General features: G+C 39.2%; 1 protein-coding gene across 1 annotated transcript in view; it reads right to left on the bottom strand.

Moving 5' to 3' along the window:
- LOC102992353 (transmembrane 9 superfamily member 2-like) overlaps positions 1-18,414 on the bottom strand; it is a 102,068-nt gene that overhangs the window by 11,327 nt on the left and 72,327 nt on the right. Inside the window, 2 exon segments of the mRNA XM_028482341.1 lie at positions 14,035-14,206; positions 16,962-17,073. Of these exon segments, the coding sequence (XP_028338142.1) occupies positions 14,035-14,206; positions 16,962-17,073 (284 nt within the window).

The following is an 18,414-nucleotide window of genomic DNA, read 5'->3' as shown; positions in this document are numbered from 1 at the left end:
CATTTGCAGCAACATGGAGGGACCTAGAGACTGTCATACTGAGGGAAGTAAGTCAGACACAGAAAGACAAATATCATATGATATCGCTTATATGTGAAATCTTAAAAAAAGTGTACAAATAAACTTATCTACAAAACAGAAACAGAGTCACAGATGTAGAAAATAAACTTATGGTTACCAGGGGGTAAGGGCGGGAGGGATAAATTGGAAGATTGGGATTGACATATATACACTACTATATAAAATAAGTAACTAAGAAGGACCTATTTTTTAGCACAGGGAACTCTACTCAATACTCTGTAATGGCCTACATGGGAACAGAATCTAAAAAGAAAAAAGGAGAGGATATATGTATACGTATAACTGATTCACTTTACTGTACAGTAGGAACTAACACAACATCGTAAATCAACTATACTCCACTAAACAATTTTTTTTAAAAAAAGGGCCCACACGCAGACTCACCGGCTCCAGGGCACAGAACAGAAGCAGCCTTTTGAAAGGCACCCAGACTTGATGTGAAAGACTCCTTTGCTAATTTTAAAGCGTTGGTCTGAAGGGATGGGGCCTGCTGGGATACTCTCAGGGACAGAGGCTGGTGGGTGCCATCTTCTGCTCTCCTTATGCCTACCTAAGCTAGCTGGTACCATATTTTTTCTTTTATTTTTTCCTTTCTTTGCAGCGGGTGTCATCTTTATGCTTCAGCCAGTGGGCACCATCTTCCTCCAAATCCCCCTGCCTTGCTAAAGCCATCAGGTGCCATCTCCCTCACCTCTTATGTTATTTCCCATTTTCCTTTCTCTTCTTGTTTTCTTTTTCTTTTACTTTCATTTTTTTCCTCTTTTTCCCTTTTTTTTCTGTGGATGCCATCTTTGCACTTCCCCTGTGCCTTGCTCCAGTCAGCGGGTGCCCTCTTTGTGCTCTCCCTCGGCCATACTCCAGAGTGCTGTATCTCCCAGAGGGGAGCTTCTACACACATCTGGCACCCCAGTTTTTACATATGGTGCCCTGATTTTTGCAGCTGCTGCCAGGGGACACCTCTGCATTGCCCGGCTCTGGTGGGCAGCGGGGCTTATGCTCACAAGTCCCACAGGACTGTAACCAATGGAGAAAGAGTTCTTAAACAGCTACCACTCCCTGGGCCCAGCAAGAGGCAACAGACCCAGGGGCTCCTATTACCTTATCATCATAGCTTCAGCCTGAGGGGCAGGCTTCTAATTAAGTCCACATCTTAGGGCTGACTGTAAACCTTCCCTGAGACTTTGGAGGATGGGAACTCTTATATGAGTCTGGTGCCCCAGTTTTTACATTTAGTGCCCTGGTTTTTGCAGCTGCCTCCCAGGGTTACCCCTTGATCGCCTGGCTCTGGTGGCCAGGAGGGCTGGTGTTCCTGGGTCCCATGGGACAGTAACAACTGGAAAGGCAGTCCTTGGCAACTGCCACCCCCAGGGCACTACACAGACAGCAGACTGAAAGACCTCCACAGGCTTTTTGTGAAGGAGGCCTACTTGCTAGTCCTAAACCTTCGGCCTTAGGGGCAACATCACCTTTGCACTCTCCCTCAGCTCACCAGTGCCTCCCAGAAAGGAGCTTATACACTCATCTGGAGCCCTGATTTTTGAGACTGCTGCCCGACAGACACCTCCAGATCACCTGGTTCTGGAAGCCAGTGGGGTTTACACTCGCAGTTCCACAGAAGATATATGTGTATTCTTTAAAAGCTGCTGCCTGAGGGTCTGGCTTTCAATCAGTCTGAATCTCGGGTGCTGACCGAGATCCTCCCCTTTGAGACACTGGAAGGTTTTGGCACACCCTCAACTACTAGGATCTACTAAAAATGAAATAGGCTGATGGACCTAGAGACTGTCATACAGAGCGAAGTAAGTCGGAAAGAGAAAAACAAATATCGTATATTCACGCATATATGTGCAATCTGAAAAAACTGGTATAGACCAGCAGTCCCCAACCTTTTTGGCACCAGGGACCGGTTTCATGAAAGACAATTTTTCCACAGACCGTGGTGAGGGGGACTGGGATACAGCGGTCCAGGAGGTAACGCGAGCGATGGAGAGCAGCAGAAGCTTTGCTCACTCACCCACCACTCACCTCCTGCTGTGCGGCCCGGTTCCTAACAGGCCGCGGACCCCTGGCATAGACGATCTTATTTACAAAGCAGAAATAAGAGACACAGACTTAGAGAACAAACGTATGGATATGGTGGGGGGGATGAACTGGGAGATTGGGATTGACGTATATACACTATTCATACTACGTATAAAGTAGATAACTAATGAGAACCTACTGTATAGCACAGGGAACTCTACTCAGTGCTCTGTGGTGACCTAAATGGGAAGGAAATCCAAAAAAGAGGGGATATATGTATACGTATAGCTGATTCACTTTGCTGTACAGTAGAAACTAACACAACATTGTAAAGCAACTATACTCCAATAAAAATAAATAAAATAGGCCACTTGGATCATCACAAAGGTTTGAGAGACAATCAAGAGCTAGGGCAGATTTCAACAGTGAGGTTCATCTCCTACACAAGGCCAACCCTTCAAAGCTGGGAGAGGTGGCTATTTCATCTAATGCACAGGAACCAACATAGTCAAGCAAAATAAAGAAACAGAGGAATATGTTCCAAACAAAAGAATAAGAGAAAACCTCAGGGGAAAAAAAAAAAAAACCTTAAGGAAACAAAGTTAAGTAATTTACCTGATAAAGAACTCAAAGTAATGGTCATAAAGCCGCTTACAGAACTCGGGAGAAAAATGGATGAATACAGTGAGAACTCCAACAAAGATGTATCAATAGAAAATATAAGAAAGTTTCACACATAAACCACAGAGCTGAAAAATACAATAACTCAACTGAAAAATACACTACAGGGGTCCAATAGCAGACTAGATGAAACAGAAGAAAGGATCAGTAAACTCAAAGACAGGGCAGAGGAACTCACCTAATCAGAGCAAAAAAGAAAAAAAATGAAAAAAGTGAAGATAGCTTAAGGGACTTATGGGACATCGTCAAGTGGACTAACATTTGCATTATAGGAGTTCCAAAAGGAGAAGAGAGAGGGAAAGGGGCAGAAAAATTATTTGAAGAAATAATGGCTGGAAACTTCCCTAACCTGGGGGAAGAAACAGATGTCTAGATCCAGGAAGTCCAGAGAGTTGCAACTAAAATGAACCCAAAGAGACCCACTGAGACACATTACAATTAAAATGTCAAAAGTTAAAGACAAGGGGAGAATATTAAAAGCAGCAAGAGAAAAACAACTTGTTATGAACCCCCATAAGACTATCTATAGATTTTTCAGCAGAAACTTTGCAGGCCAGAAGGGAGTGACAATATATTCAAAATGATGAAAGAAAATAAATCCAACCAAGAATACTCTACTTGGCAAAGTTATCATTCAGAATTGAATGAGAGATAAAAAGTTTTCCGGGCTGGGGAGGGATGAACTGGGAGAATAGGATTGACATATACACAGTACTATATAAAATAGATAACTAATGGGGACCTACTGTATAGCACAAGGAACTCTACTCAATACTCTGTAATGGCCTATATGGGAAAAGAATCTAAAAAAGAGTGGATATATGTATATGTATAACCAATTCACTTTGCTATACAGCAGAAACTAACACAACATTGTAAATCAATTATCATCCAATAAAAATTAATTAAAAAACAAAAGTTTTCCAGACAATCAAAAGCTAAAGTAGTTCATCACCACTAAACTGGCCTTACAAGAAATGTTAAAGGGACTCCTTTTTGCTGAAAAGAAAGGGCACGAATTAGTAACAAGACAACTTATGAAAGTATAAATCTCACTGGTAAAGGTAAATATATATTAGTAAAGGTAGTGGATTAATCACTTATAAAGCTAGTAGGAAGGTGAAGGGGCAGGAAAAGATTTTAATTATTAAAAAAATTTAAAAACCTAGCATAAAGGTTAAAAGACAAAAGTAGTAAAAATAAGTTAGGTGATACACATAATAAAAAGATGTAAAATGTGACATCAAAGACATAAATCACAGAACGAGAGTAAAACTGTAGAGCTTTAGAATGCTTTCAAACTTAGGGTCTTATCAACTTAAAATAGACTGTTATAAGTTGTTATTGGGTTGGCCAAAAAGTTCCTTTGGTTTTTAAGTAAAACTAAAAAACACATCGCGCAGGCTCAGTGGCCATGGCTCACGGGCCCAGCCGCTCCGCGGCATGTGGGATCTTCCCATACCAGGGCGCGAACCCGGTTCCCCTGCATCGGCAGGCGGACGCGCAACCACTGCGCCACCAGGGAAGCCCCAGAGTTTGTTTGTTTTTTTTTTTTGTTTTTTTTTGTTTTTTTTTGTTTTTTTGTTCCCAAAACTTTTTATCCTTTTGAGCAAAGAACTGTTCCAGGTGCCTTTTACAGTTTTCCAGGGAATTGAAATTTTTTCATTAAGAGAATTTTGTAAAGACTGAAATAAATGGAAATCCAAAGGTGCAATGTCTGGTGAATTCGGTGGATGAATCAGAACTTCCCAGCCAAGATGTAACAGCTTTTGCCTGGTCATCAAAGAAACATGCAGTCTTGAGTTACCCTGATGGAAGATTATGCATTTTCTGTTGACTAATTCCGGACGCTTTTCGTCGGGTGCTGCTTTCAGTTCGTCTAATTGGGAGCAGTACTTGTTGGAATTAATCATTTGGTTCTCCAGAAGGAGCTCATAATAGAGAACTCCCTTCCAATCCCACCATATACACACCATCACCTTCTTTGGATGAACACTGGCCTTTGGTGTGGTTGGTGGTGGTTCAATTCACTTGCCCCAGGATCTCTTCCGTTCGACATTATTGTACAGTACCAACTTTTCATCACCCGTCACACATTTTCATTAATTTTAAGTAGAGAATCGCATGCAGAAATACGGTCAAGAAGGTTTTTCTCACTTAACATATGTGGAACCCAAACATCAAAGCGATTCACATAACCAAGCTGGTGCAAATGATTTTCAATGCTTGATTTGGAAATTTTGAGTATGTCAGCTAACTCCCGCATGATATAACGCTTATTGTTCTTAATTAATGTCTCAATTTGATCACTATCAACTTCAACCGGTCTACCTGACTGTGGAGCATCGTCCAGCGAGAAATCTACAGCACGAAACTTTGCAAACCACTTTTTTTTTTTCGCAAACCACTTTTGACACGTCCAGTCATTCACAGCACCTTTGCCATACACTGCACCAATCTTTTTTTGCGTTTCAGTTGCATTTTTAGCTTTCTGGAAATAATAAAGCATAATATGCGGAAAATGTTGCTTTTTTTCTTCCATCTTCCATATTAAAATGGCTACAAAAAAATTCAGGTTTTTTTTACTATTTATTTATTTTTGGTGGTGTCAGGTCTTAGTTGCAGCATGCAGGATCTTCGTTGCGGCTCATGGGCTTCTCTCTAGTTGTGTTGCATGGCCTCCAGAGCACGTGGGCTCTGTAGTTGCAGCATGCAGGCTCTCTAGTTGTGGCTCACATGCTCAGTAGTTGCAGCGTGCGGGCCTAGCTGACCTGCAGCATGTGGGATCTTAGTTCCCCAACAGGGATTGAACCTGCGTCCCCTGCATTGGAAGGCGGATTCTAAACCACTGGACCACTAGAGAAGTCCCCCAAAATGCAATTTTGATAAGTTTTCTTTTTAAATGCATGCTGATATGACAGCTGTCACAACACAATCTAACAAAACTGTTTCGAATGAAGTTAAAGACAACTAAACGCTAGTAGAGCCATCTTATGGAAAAAAACCGAACGAACTTTTTGGCCAACCCAATATACATAGGCCTCATGGTAGCCACAAAGCAAAAACCTATAGAGATACACAAAAGATAATGAGAAAGTAATCTAAGCATACCACTAAAGAAAGTCATCAAACCACAGAGGAAGAGACAAGAGAAGAAGAAAGGGACAGAGGAACTAAAAACCAGCCAGGAAACAAATAACAAAATGGCAATAAGGACATACCTATCAATAATTAAATGTAAATAGACTAAATTCTCCAGTCAAAACACATACAGTGGCTGGAATAGATAAAAAACAAGACCCATCTATATGCTGCCTATAAGAAACTCACTTCAGACATAAGGACACACAGACTGAAAGTGAAGGGATTAAAAAAAAAAGATATTCCATGCAAATGGAAACCAAAAGAAAGCTGGGGTAGCTATATTTACACAAAATAGATTTTAAAAAGAAGACTGTAATAAGCTAATAAGGGCATTACATAATGATAATGGGTCCAGAGGATACATATCTCAACATAATAAAGTCCATATATGACAAACCCATAGCTAACATCATACTCAAAGGTGAAAAGCGAAAAGCTTTTCCTCTAAGATCAGGAACAAGACAAGGATGCCCACACTCACCACTTTTATTTAATAGAGTATTGAAAGTCCTAGGCAGAACAATTAGGCAAGAAAAAGAATAAAAGGTATCCAATTTGGAAAGGGAGAAGTAAAACTGTCACTATCTACAGATGACATGATATTATGTATAGAAAACCCTAAAGACTCCACCAAAGAACTATTAGAACTAATAAATGAATTCAGGAAAGTTTCAGGATACAAAATCAACGTATAGAAATTTGTTGCATTTCTATACACTAATAATGAACTATCAGAAAGAGAAATTAAGAAAACAATCCCATTTACAATTGATCAAAAAAAGAATGAAATACCTAAGAATAAATTTAACCGAGAAACTGAAAGACCTCTACACTGAAAACTGTAAGATGTTAATGAAAGATTGAAGAAAACACAAATAAATGGAAAGATATTCCATGCTCATGGATTGTAAGAATTAATACTGTAAAAATGTCTACATTTTTACAGTATTAAAGGAATCTACAGATTCAATGCAATCCCTATCAAAAGTCCAGTGGTGGATTTCCCTGATGGTCCAGTGGTTAACACTCTGTGCCTCCAATGCAGGGGGCGCAGGTTTGAACCCTGGTCAGGGAACTAAGATCCCACATGCTGCACAGCATGGTCAAAAAATAATAATAATAATAAAATAAAAGTCCAGTGGTAATTTCACAGAAATAGAACAAACAATCCTAAAATTTGTATGGAACCACAAAAGATCCCAAATAGCCAAAGCAATCTTGAGAAACAAGAACAAAGCTGGAGGTATCAATCCCTTGATTTCAAACTATATCACAAAGCTATAGTAATCAAAACCGTATGGTACTGGCATAAAAACAAATACATAACTCAATGGAACAAAACAGAGAGCCCAGAAATAAACCCACTCATATATGGTCAACTAATTTATGACAAAGGAGCCAATAATATACAATGGAGAAAGGATAGTCTCTTCATAAATGGTGTTGGGAAAACGGGACAGTTACATGCAAATGAATGAAACTGGACACAAAAATTAACTTAAAGTGGATTAAAGACCTGAACGTAAGACCTGAAACCATAAAGCTCCTAAAAGTCAATATAGGAGGTAAGCTCCTTGACATCAGTCTTGGTGATGATTTTTTTGGACTTCACACCAAAAGCAAAGGCAACAAAAGCAAAAATCAACAAGTGGGACTACATCAAACTAAAAAGTTTCTGTACAGAAAAGGAAACCATCAACAAAAATGAAAAGGCAACCTACTGAATGGGAGAAACTACTTGCATATCATATATCTGATAAGGGGTTAATAGCCAAAATAGATTTTTTAAAAAACTCATCCAACTCAATAGCAATAACCCCCCCACCAAAAAAAAATCCAATTAAAAATGTGTAGAGCAGGACTTCCCTGCCGGTTCAGTGGTTAAGACTTTGCCTACCAATGCAGGGGGTGAGGGTTCAATCACTGGTCGGGGAGCTAGGATCCCACGTGCCTTGCAGCCAACAAACCAACACATAAAACAAAAGCAATACTGTAACAAATTCAACAAAGACTTTTAAAAAAATGGTCTACATCAAAAAAAATTATAAAATTTTTTTTTAATGGGCATAGGATCTGAACAGACATTTTTCCAGAGAAGACAAAACATACAGAAGGCCAACAGGCACATGAAAAGATGTTCAATGTCACTAATCATCGGGGAAATGCAAATCAAAACCACAATGAGATATCACCTCACACCTGTCAGAATGGCTATCATCAAAGAGGTAACAAATAACAAGTGTTGGTGAGGGTGTGGAGAAAAGGGAACCTTTGTACACTGTTGGTGGGAATCTAAATTGGTGCAGCCACTGTAGAAAACAGTATGGAGATTCCTGAAAAAAATGAAAATAGATCCACCACATGATCCAGCAATTCCACTCCTGGGTATTTATCCGAAGAAAACAAAAACACTAATTCAAGATATATGAACCCCTATGTTCACTGAAGCATCATTTATAGTAGCCAAGATATGGAAGCAACCTAAGTGCTCATCAATAGATGAATGGATAAATAAGATGTGGTATATGTTTGTGTGTGTGTGTGTGTGTATATATATATATATATATATATATATATATATATATATATATATATATAATTCAGCCATAAAAAAAAGAATTAAATCTTGTCATTTGGCCATTTGGGACAACATGGATGGACCTAGAGGGTATTATGCTAAGTGAAATAAGTCAGACAGAGAAAAACCCCTATGTTCACTGAAGCATCATTTATAGTAGCCAAGATATGGAAGCAACCTAAGTGCTCATCAATAGATGAATGGATAAATAAGATGTGGTATATGTTTGTGTGTGTGTGTGTATATATATATATATATATATATATATATATATATATAATTCAGCCATAAAAAAAAGAATTAAATCTTGTCATTTGGCCATTTGGGACAACATGGATGGACCTAGAGGGTATTATGCTAAGTGAAATAAGTCAGACAGAGAAAAACAAATACTGTATGATTTCACTTGTATGTGGAATCTAAAAAATGGAACAATTGAACAAACGTAACAAAATAGAAACAGTCATAGATACAGAGAACAAACAAGTGGTTGCCGGGGGTGGGGGGGTTGGTGGAGGAGTGAAATAGGTGAGGGAGACTAAGAGATACAAAATTCCAGTTACAAAATAAATAAGTCATGGGATGAAATGTACAGTGTGGGGGATATAGTCAATGATTATGCAAATCTTTGTACAGTGACAGATGGTAACTAGACTTATCATGGTGATCATTTTGAAATGGATAGAAATATCAAATCACTATGCTGTGTACCAGGAACTAACACAGTGCTGTAGGTCAATTATACTTCAACAAACAAGCAAACAAACTCATAGAAAAAGAGATCAGATTTGTAGTTACCAGATGTGAGGGGTGGGTGAAGAGGAATTGGATGAAGGCAGTCAAAAGGTACAAACTTTCAGTTATCAGATAAATAAGTATTAGGGTTGTAATGTACAATGATAAATATAATTAACACTGCTGTACGTTATATATGAAAGTTGTTGAAAGTAAATTTCAGCACAAGAAAAAAAATTTTTTCTATTTCTTCAATTTTGTAACTATATGAGATGATGGATATTCACTAAACTTACTGTGATCATCATTTCATGACTATGTAAGTCAAATCACTATGTTGTATACCTTAAACTTATACAGTGCTGTATGTCAACTATATCTCAATAAAAATCTCAAAAAACTGGAAAGGAAAAAAAATATACACCCTCCAGAATGATTTTAGGGCTGTTATGATAGATGTAAGCATTTTATTACAAAAAAATGGGCAGAGGATCTGAATAGACGTTTCTCCAAAGAAGACATACAGAAGACCAAGAGGTACATGAAAAGATGCTCAACAGCATTAATCATCAGGGAAATGCAAATCAAACCCACAGTGAGATATCACCTCACACCTGTTAGAATGGCAATTATCAAAAACACAAGAAATAAAAAGTGTTGGCGAGGATGTGGAGAAAAGGGGACCCTGTGCACTGTTGGTGGGAATATAAATTGGTGCAGCCACTACAGAAAATGGTATGGAGGTTCCTCAAAAAATTAAAAATAGAACTACTGTAAGATCCAGCAATTCCAGTTTTGGGTATTTATCCAAAGAAAATGAAAACACTAACTCAAAAAGATAAATGTACCCCATGTTCACTGCAGCATTATTTACAATAGCCAAGATATGAAAACAACCTAAGTGTCCACTGATGGATAAATGGATAAAGAAAATGTGGTATATGTACACAACGGAATATTATTTAGCCGTAAAAAAGAATGGAATCCTGCCTTTTGTGACAACATGGATGGGCTTTGAGGGCATTATGCTAAGTGAAATAAGTCAGACAGAGAAAAACAAATACTGCACGCTCTCACTTACATGTCGGATCTTAGGGAAAAAAAAAAAAACAACCAAGCTCATAGATACAAAGAACAAACTGATGGTTTCCAGAGGCTGGAGGGCGGGGAGAGGATGTGGGTGAAATGGGTGAAGGGGGTCAAAAGGTACAAACTTCCAGTTATAAATAAGTCATGGGGATGTAATTTACAGCATAGTGACTATAATTAATAATACTGTACTGCATGTTTGAAAGTTGCTAAGAGAATAAATCTTAAAAGTTCTCATCTACTCCAAAAATTTTGTAACTGTGTATGATGACAGATGTTAACTACTAGACTTATTGTGGTGATCATTTTGCAATATATACAAATATCAAATCATTATGTTGTACACCAGAAACTAATACAATGTTGTATGTCAATTATACTTCAATCTAAACATTCTTTTAATTTAAAATAAAATAAAATAGATATGGAAACATTAGACCATAATGGTATCTCCTCTCTTTCATGCTCTATGTAATTCATGTGCTTAGCACTATGAAGGATATAAAATAGGCATACGATGTGGTCCCTGTTCTCAAGGAGATTCCAAGTTAGGTGGGGAGACATGCTAAAAAAGTCAGGAGGAGGGCTTCCCTGGTGGCACAGTGGTTAAGAATCTGCCTGCCAATGCAGGGGACACGGGTTCAAGCCCTGGTCCGGGAAAATCCCACATGCTGCGGAGCTACTAAGCCCGTGCGCCACAACTACCGAGCCTGCACTCTAGAGCCTGCGAGCCACAACTACTGAAGCCCGTGCACCTAGAGCCTGTGCTCCACAGCAAGAGAAGCCACCGCAATCAGAAGCCCACGTGCCACAATGAAGAGTAGCCCCCGCTCGCTGCAACTAGGGAAAGCCCATGCGCAGCAATGAAGACCCAATGCAGCCAAAAATAAATAAATAAAATAAATTTTTTAAATATATATTTTTTTAAAAAGTCAGGAGGAGACACGCCTGAACTCAGTAAATGGTTCAGTTTAAGAGGTTTAGGAAATACGCTGAGTAGGCAGAACAGGAGCCCAAACACCAAGTTAAGTTTAGACCTTGATAGAGAAGTATGGCACTATTAAAGCTTTCAAATAAGAAGAGTGATATTATCACATTAGTTCCCTATTTAAACCCCCTCAACTTCCCATCACTCCTACAATAAAATCTAAATTCCCTAGTACAGTAGAGTTTTTAAGACCCTGGTAAGATCTGCTAGTTCCTTGTGTCTCTAATCACTATTGCCACCTAGTGCCACCTTCCTTCTCTTGCCATCTTGAACTTCTCTGTGTTCTTTGAAGATGTCATACTCCTTCTCACTTTAGGACTTTTGAACATGCCGTCACCTCTGTTTGAAACACTTGACTATCCACCTCTTCTTCAATATCATTTCTTTCACAAAGCTCATCAAACCCATAATTCCTTCTTTGTCTCCCATCCATTAAGATATAAGATCCACAAAAGCAGGGGACCTTACCTGTCTTCTTCACCACTATGTCCCCAGCACCTAGCGCAGGGTCTAGCGCAGTGTAAGACAGAATAAGAAGCTTCTGGTGAAGAATAAATAGGGGAGTTGTAATTAATTAACTATAAAGCATGGAAGGGCTATGTTCAGAATTCCTGCAACATAAGCCAAGGAGATGAGAGATTAGAGATGATGGTCAAAGGAAGAGAGAAATTAAGATGAGTCACTTGGGGGGAAAGGAAGTGCTACATTCACTTTCTGGGGCATGTCGAGTTGGCTATACCAATGCGACATGCAAATGTTCAGAATATAATTGGAGAGAGGTTATGACTAGAGATACAGATTTGGGAGCTGGCAGCACTGAGGAGATAAGTGAAGCCCTGGGACTAAATAAGCTCTAAAAGGGAGAGTGTAGAAAGAAAGGGCTGAAATGCTGAAAGCTGAACCCTTGATAAAGGCTAGAGTTAGGTAACAGGAAGAGGGAAGAAAACAAAAGAATTCACAGCGTGGTACAAGGAGAAGAATGCCACTCATGCTGGGAGAATTTCACAGAATAGGTGTTGAGTAGTGTTTAGCTAAGAAGCCAAGGAGGATGAAGACCAGGGAAAGGCCTTAGATTTGGCAAGAGACCACTGAGAGCCTTGGAGAGTCACATATTAGTGACAGAAGCAATTCAAGTGGTGGAGCCAACCAAAGGGCACAGATTTTTGTCAGCAATGTGACCGTTTGGGATGACATCTAACTTCTGAAAGAAGCTGTTGTAATATAAGACTCCCAGAAAAAGGCAGCCTGAGTCAAAGTGTTAGGTAATGAAGAAAAGAAAACATAATCCATCTAACTGCACATTACACAAAGAGAAAAGCCAGTAACTCACAGGGGGAGAAACCCCAAACAGAACACACGAGGGGCAGAGACGACATGTACACACGGCGATAGGGATGAAATTCACAAACAATCTTGAGAAAAAGAAACCAGACCCCAGTGAAGCCAGACGTAAAATAGTAGATCTCGTATGATTCCATTTGCCTACAAATCGAAAACAGGCCAAATTAACCGATGCTGTTCAAAGTCAGAATAGTGGTTGCCTTTTGGGGAAGGTGAATGGAAAGAGGCCCAACAGTGGCTTTGGGCGTGCAGATCACGTACTGTTTATTAACGTGGGTGTCAGTTACAGATTGTGCTCACTGCTCTACACTTATGATGTGTGCGCTTTTCTGCAGGTATACTTCAGTAAAAACCTCAAAAACAAACATGAGGAGGCTGGTACACTAAAATGGTGAGACACCCTCAGGCCTTCGGTTTTAAATAGAACTTTTTGAGTTCCCCAACCAGGGATCAAACCCGGGCCCCCTGCAGTGGAAGTGGAAGAGCGGAGTCCCAACAACTGGACCGCCAGGGAGGTCCCTAAATAGAACGTCTGGTGGCTGAGAGATGGGAGAAGTCCTGCCCAGTCTTCCCTTTACTGAGGAGTTGAGAGCAGCAGTATATGAAAAGCACAGAAAGGAGCCGCCACCAAGATGCCCAGTTTCTCAGATAATGTTTACATGTGTCTTAAGGCTTTGATTTCTGACAAATTTCCATTGTTAATTTTTGCATATTTGTTGAGGCTGAGAGTTAAAGTCGGAGAAAATATTTGAAATGTTCCAAACTGATCTACACAAGTGATATGACTTGAGCTAAAACCAGAACTTAAAAGTGAGACAGGTAGAGGTGGACCGCTGCTTCCCTTGGGTTAGAAAGGGCGTAAAGCTCTCCATCTTCATTATTTCTCCAACTGGATCATCTTAGAAACCATGCCATTTTTTCACCTGCTTCAAGCACTAATTTAAACAAAAGTTTCCATCACAGCAGAACCCAAATAACAATCCCAAATGAGTAATCCTGAGAAGTATACATCTTGTTCCTCACCTATAATTGCTTATATTGACTTAATCTAATTTTACTCATTTAAAAGTTATTCAAGTCGGTTAATTTTTTATGCTTGGGAGCTATTCAAAGGTGATTACACATAACCCTTACTGTGCTTTGGAACACATCCCTACTGTTTAAAAACATTCACGAGAGACAGTCTTACAGCTAAGTATATAAGGTCCCTCCAGCTCCCCGGGCTTTGCAATCTTTTATCTCCAAAGCATAAAAATGAACATGATGACTCTGTTCCCTCTTCCTTCCATTAATTGTTAATTGATGCTTATTATATTATGGCTATCGCCAAGTCTTTTTAGAGAATCTGAAATACACAAAGTAATTCTGTGCTTACCTGTGAAAAGGAAGAAACTCAAGACCATGATCATCGTGTACCCAAAGTACAAAATGGTGTTTGCAATGCCCGTGATTTGAAGTTTGGTAAAGAAGTAATAAACTGCATACAAAAAAAGGTAAACAGCTGTAAAACTGCTGGTAAAAAAGGCTCTCCACCACCAACGATAATCCTGCAAAAAGGGGTAGAAAAAACAAATTTTTAGATGAAATTCTAACTATCCATGGGTTAGCAATTATTGTAATAACAAGAAACATAAAGTAGGCTCTGTAGGATTATGGATTAAAAGAAATAAAGAGGGAAGTTTTATAAGAAATTTAATATAATATGTACTGTCTGACGAATGTACATCCTGCTTGGGGCGCCCTAACAATGATAAACTCTTGGTTTCCAGGGGGACGATGTGTGCCCTCGGGGATTGTACTTCTAATGTGTGCATCCTTTCTCTGCAGATGCTGCCTCAGCCCTGGAAGGCTTTCAGGTCAGCTTCAATTTACTGGCCAGAGTTGTGCTGGGCCTGAATTGATGCCTCAGGCCAGGTAAAAAAAGGTTAATATAGAAATTTAAGATAGACCTTTTTTTACCCTTTCAGTTTTATTGGGATTTTTATTGAGATATAACTGACATAGACCACTATCTAAGTTTAAGTTACACAGCATAATGATGTGACTTACATACATCATGAAATGATTTTCACAGTAAATTTAGTGAGCACCCATCATCTCATACAGATACAAAATTAAAGAAACAGAAAAAAATGTTTTCCTTGTGATGAGAATTTAGGATTTACTGTCTTAACAACGTTCATATATAACGTACAGCAGCGTCGATTCTATATATCACGTTGTACATTACATCCCTAGTACTTATTTATCTTATAACTGCAAGTTTGTACCTTTTGACCACCTTCATCCAATTATCCCTCCCCCCAACCCCTGCCTCTGGTCAACACAAACCTGATCTCTTTTTCTATAAGTCTGTTTGTTTCTCTAAGACTGACCTTTATGGTTAATAGGATTTGTTTTAACTGGCTAAATTCAGGACCCATGGAGGCATGACTGAGGTCAATAATCAGGTTAGTGTCATCCTGCCCCATGGGCCCTTCCTGATAGTAATTTTACCATAAAGGCATTGTGGTCAAGGGCCAAGGGGATAAAGTGTGCAGAAAAGAGTTAACATAGCAGGTCTGAGGTTGCTATCTTTCGAAGGGTCTGCTTAAAAGGTTGACTCTTGGCTTATATCTGGGAATTTGGCATTTAATCATTCCCTGACTGATGAGACTGGTTTGCTCTACCTAGATTGTACAAACAATGTGATTTATGGTGAATACTTGCTTTCCTTTTGGGAGTCTGGAATTTGGGGAGTTGCTAGGCAGAGGGTGCCTATGTGACTAGCTCCCAATAAAAACCTTGGATGCTGAGTCTCTAATGGGCTTCCCTGGGAAGACATGTTGCACATATATTCCTGCATTTGTTTACTGCTGGAGAAAGGAGCATGCTTGGTGTGTCCCCTCATGAGAGAGAGAAAGCATAGGAAGACTGCACATGGATTTCTTTCCAGGTTCCACCTGTGTCTTTTTCCCTTGCTGATCCTGTTGTGTATCCTTTGGCTGTAACAAACCCTAGCCGAGAAGACATCTATACCCTGAGTCCCATGAGTCCTTCTAGTGAGTCACCAAACATGTGGGTGGTCTTGGGGGCCGCCAAAACATTTTCTAAGGAATAAAAATATACACATTATATGCCTATTAATGTATGTTTCATTAATGACTGTTACAGATCTTCTATGACAAAATGTACCATAGAATGAATGAGTCGCTAAGTATAATATATACATAATTACATATTTTTTACCTTTATTTTTATAGCTCAAGAAAAAAATGCTCTAAGACATCATGTATATAATAATCATTCCCTAAACTCTCTTGTCACCTTTAGAGAGTCACATTAAACTACCAAAATAAGAGGGATTTAGGGGATTCAAGAAAACATGTTCAGGGACTTCCCTGGTGGCACAGGGGTTAAGAAACCACCTGTCAGTGCCGGGGACATGGGTTCGAGTCCTGGTCCAGGAAGATCCCACATGCCATGGAGCAACTAAGCCTGTGTGCCACAACTACTGAGCCTGTGCTCTACAGCCAGGGAGCCACAGCTACTGAGCCTGCGCTCTAGAGCCCGTGAACCACAACTACTGAGCCCACGTGCCACAACTACTGAAGCCCACATACCTAGGGCCCACGCTCTGCAACAAGAGAAGCCACCGCCATGAGAAGCCTGCGCACCACAACAAAGAGTAGCCCCCGCTCGCTGCAACTAGAGAAAGGCCGTGCACAGCAACGAAGACCCAACGCAGCCAAAAATAAATTAATTAATTAATTAACTTAAAAAAAAAAAGAAAAGAAAACATGTTCACCACCAGCTTAGTTATCCAAAATGACATCGGGAAAAAACTGGGGATGGCATGAGGTAAAAAGAATTATTTATGCCCATGGTAACCAAAAGGCAATGAAATGAAAGAGAAAGGGCCTTCAGCAGCAATCTCAAACCCATAAAATGCAATCCTGGCCTAAGCTGCAAGAAAATTTTAATTGTTAAAAAGAAAACATCATCGAACCAGATCTTTTATATGTCTAAACTATCAAATCAGTTCCCTATATTTTTCTATGTTAACTGAATATTACGCAGCAATTATAGTAACTAGCCAGAGAGAAATTGCTTTCTGTTGAAAATTTTCCATCAAAGTAGCATTAACTTGATAGCTGCATTAAAATTAAAATGTGTCATTAGAAAAACACAATATACAAGTGATCCCAAGTTATACAAACCATGCAGTTAACATTTATTTCAATTCCTTTCTCAACACAGACCTCTAATTCCAATAATGCAAGTTTAGAAAGCTTCAGATACATTAGTTTCCTATGTCTTTACCTCAGTACACAAATGAAAATAACACAGCAAAACGGTAGCTTCTGAACAAGTAATCAGGAGAATTATAAAGACTAAGAAAAGGAAGCCAAACATGAAGTACATCTGATGAGACCTGAAAAGAAAAACGGCAGCTTTAAAATAACCTTTAACTTAACGATAAACACAGCAAGATCCGTCCAACTCTATACAGTAAAGTGTCACACACTTTTCTCACCTTGAGCTTTTCATTCCAAACCTTCATCTATCCATGCAGTATCATCAAATCCATGTAGTATCCATGTAGTATCGAATATATATATATATATATATATATATATATATATATATATATATATATTCCCTTACCTACACAGCTTGAGTTTGGCCATATCCTCTCTCGTCAGAATCAGTGTTGCTACTTACCCATATTTCTCTGATCCTATAATTTAGTTTTCACTTGAGACCCATCAATTTTCTCTATGCACATTTAAAAAAAACATGCTTTCTCTTCAGAAATGGAAGGCTGTAAATGCCATAAATACGGGCGACTACATTATACAACAGAAAACCATAGAATCACATGTCATTTTGCCTTTGGAGGTCTGTTGACAGGTAGCTTCCCCAAACAGGTCTTTATAGCATGACACACATAATTCTATTAAATATACTTTCAAACATGCATCTTTAAAAATATCTATGTGTGGATTACATTTAGGTCAAACTTCGAAGCAATGAAGTAATTTCTTTCATTATTATAGAGCGAGTTGACTAAATTGGGATAAGAAATATACATTTTTAAAAGCCTTCTGAAGAGAAGAAGAAACTGGTGAACCAATCAATATCCCATTTTAAAACCTCACGTAAGATATACACCTGGGGGTGAGGATGAAGGATGGAGGTTGGGGAGAATCATCTCTAGAGTTAATAAATATATACAAAGTTGTACACAACAAGCGTGCTGTTTCTCATTGAAATAAAAATTAATTCATCATTAGAGAACGAACTTATTATGGTTACCAGGGGGGAAGGGTGGGGGGAAAGGGATAGTTAGGGAATATGGTATTGACATGTACACACTGCTGTATTTAAGATGGATAACCAACAAGGACCTGCTGTATAGCACAGGAAACTCTGTTCAATATTCTGTAACAACCTAAATGGGAAAAGAACTTGAAAAAGAATAGATACATGTATACATATAACTGAATCACTTTGCTGTACACCTGAAACTATCACAACATTGTTAATCAACTATACTCCAATATGAAGTAAAAAGTTAAAAAAACTTTTTTTAATTAATTCGTCTAAAGAATCTTTCAGTTTCGCTTTAAAGTTACTCTTCCATCAAAAACATCTGGAGGGCCTTCCCTGGTGGCGCAGTGGTTGCGCGTCCGCCTGCCGATGCAGGGGAACCGGGTTCGCGCCCCGGTCCGGGAGGATCCCACGTGCCGCGGAGCGGCTGGGCCCGTGAGCC

This window comes from Physeter macrocephalus, chromosome 21, assembly GCF_002837175.3.
Source record: "Physeter macrocephalus isolate SW-GA chromosome 21, ASM283717v5, whole genome shotgun sequence".
Lineage (NCBI taxonomy): Eukaryota > Metazoa > Chordata > Mammalia > Artiodactyla > Physeteridae > Physeter > Physeter macrocephalus.
The sequence above is the reverse complement of the archived record's forward strand: the minus strand, read 5'-3'. Positions and strand labels throughout refer to the sequence as shown.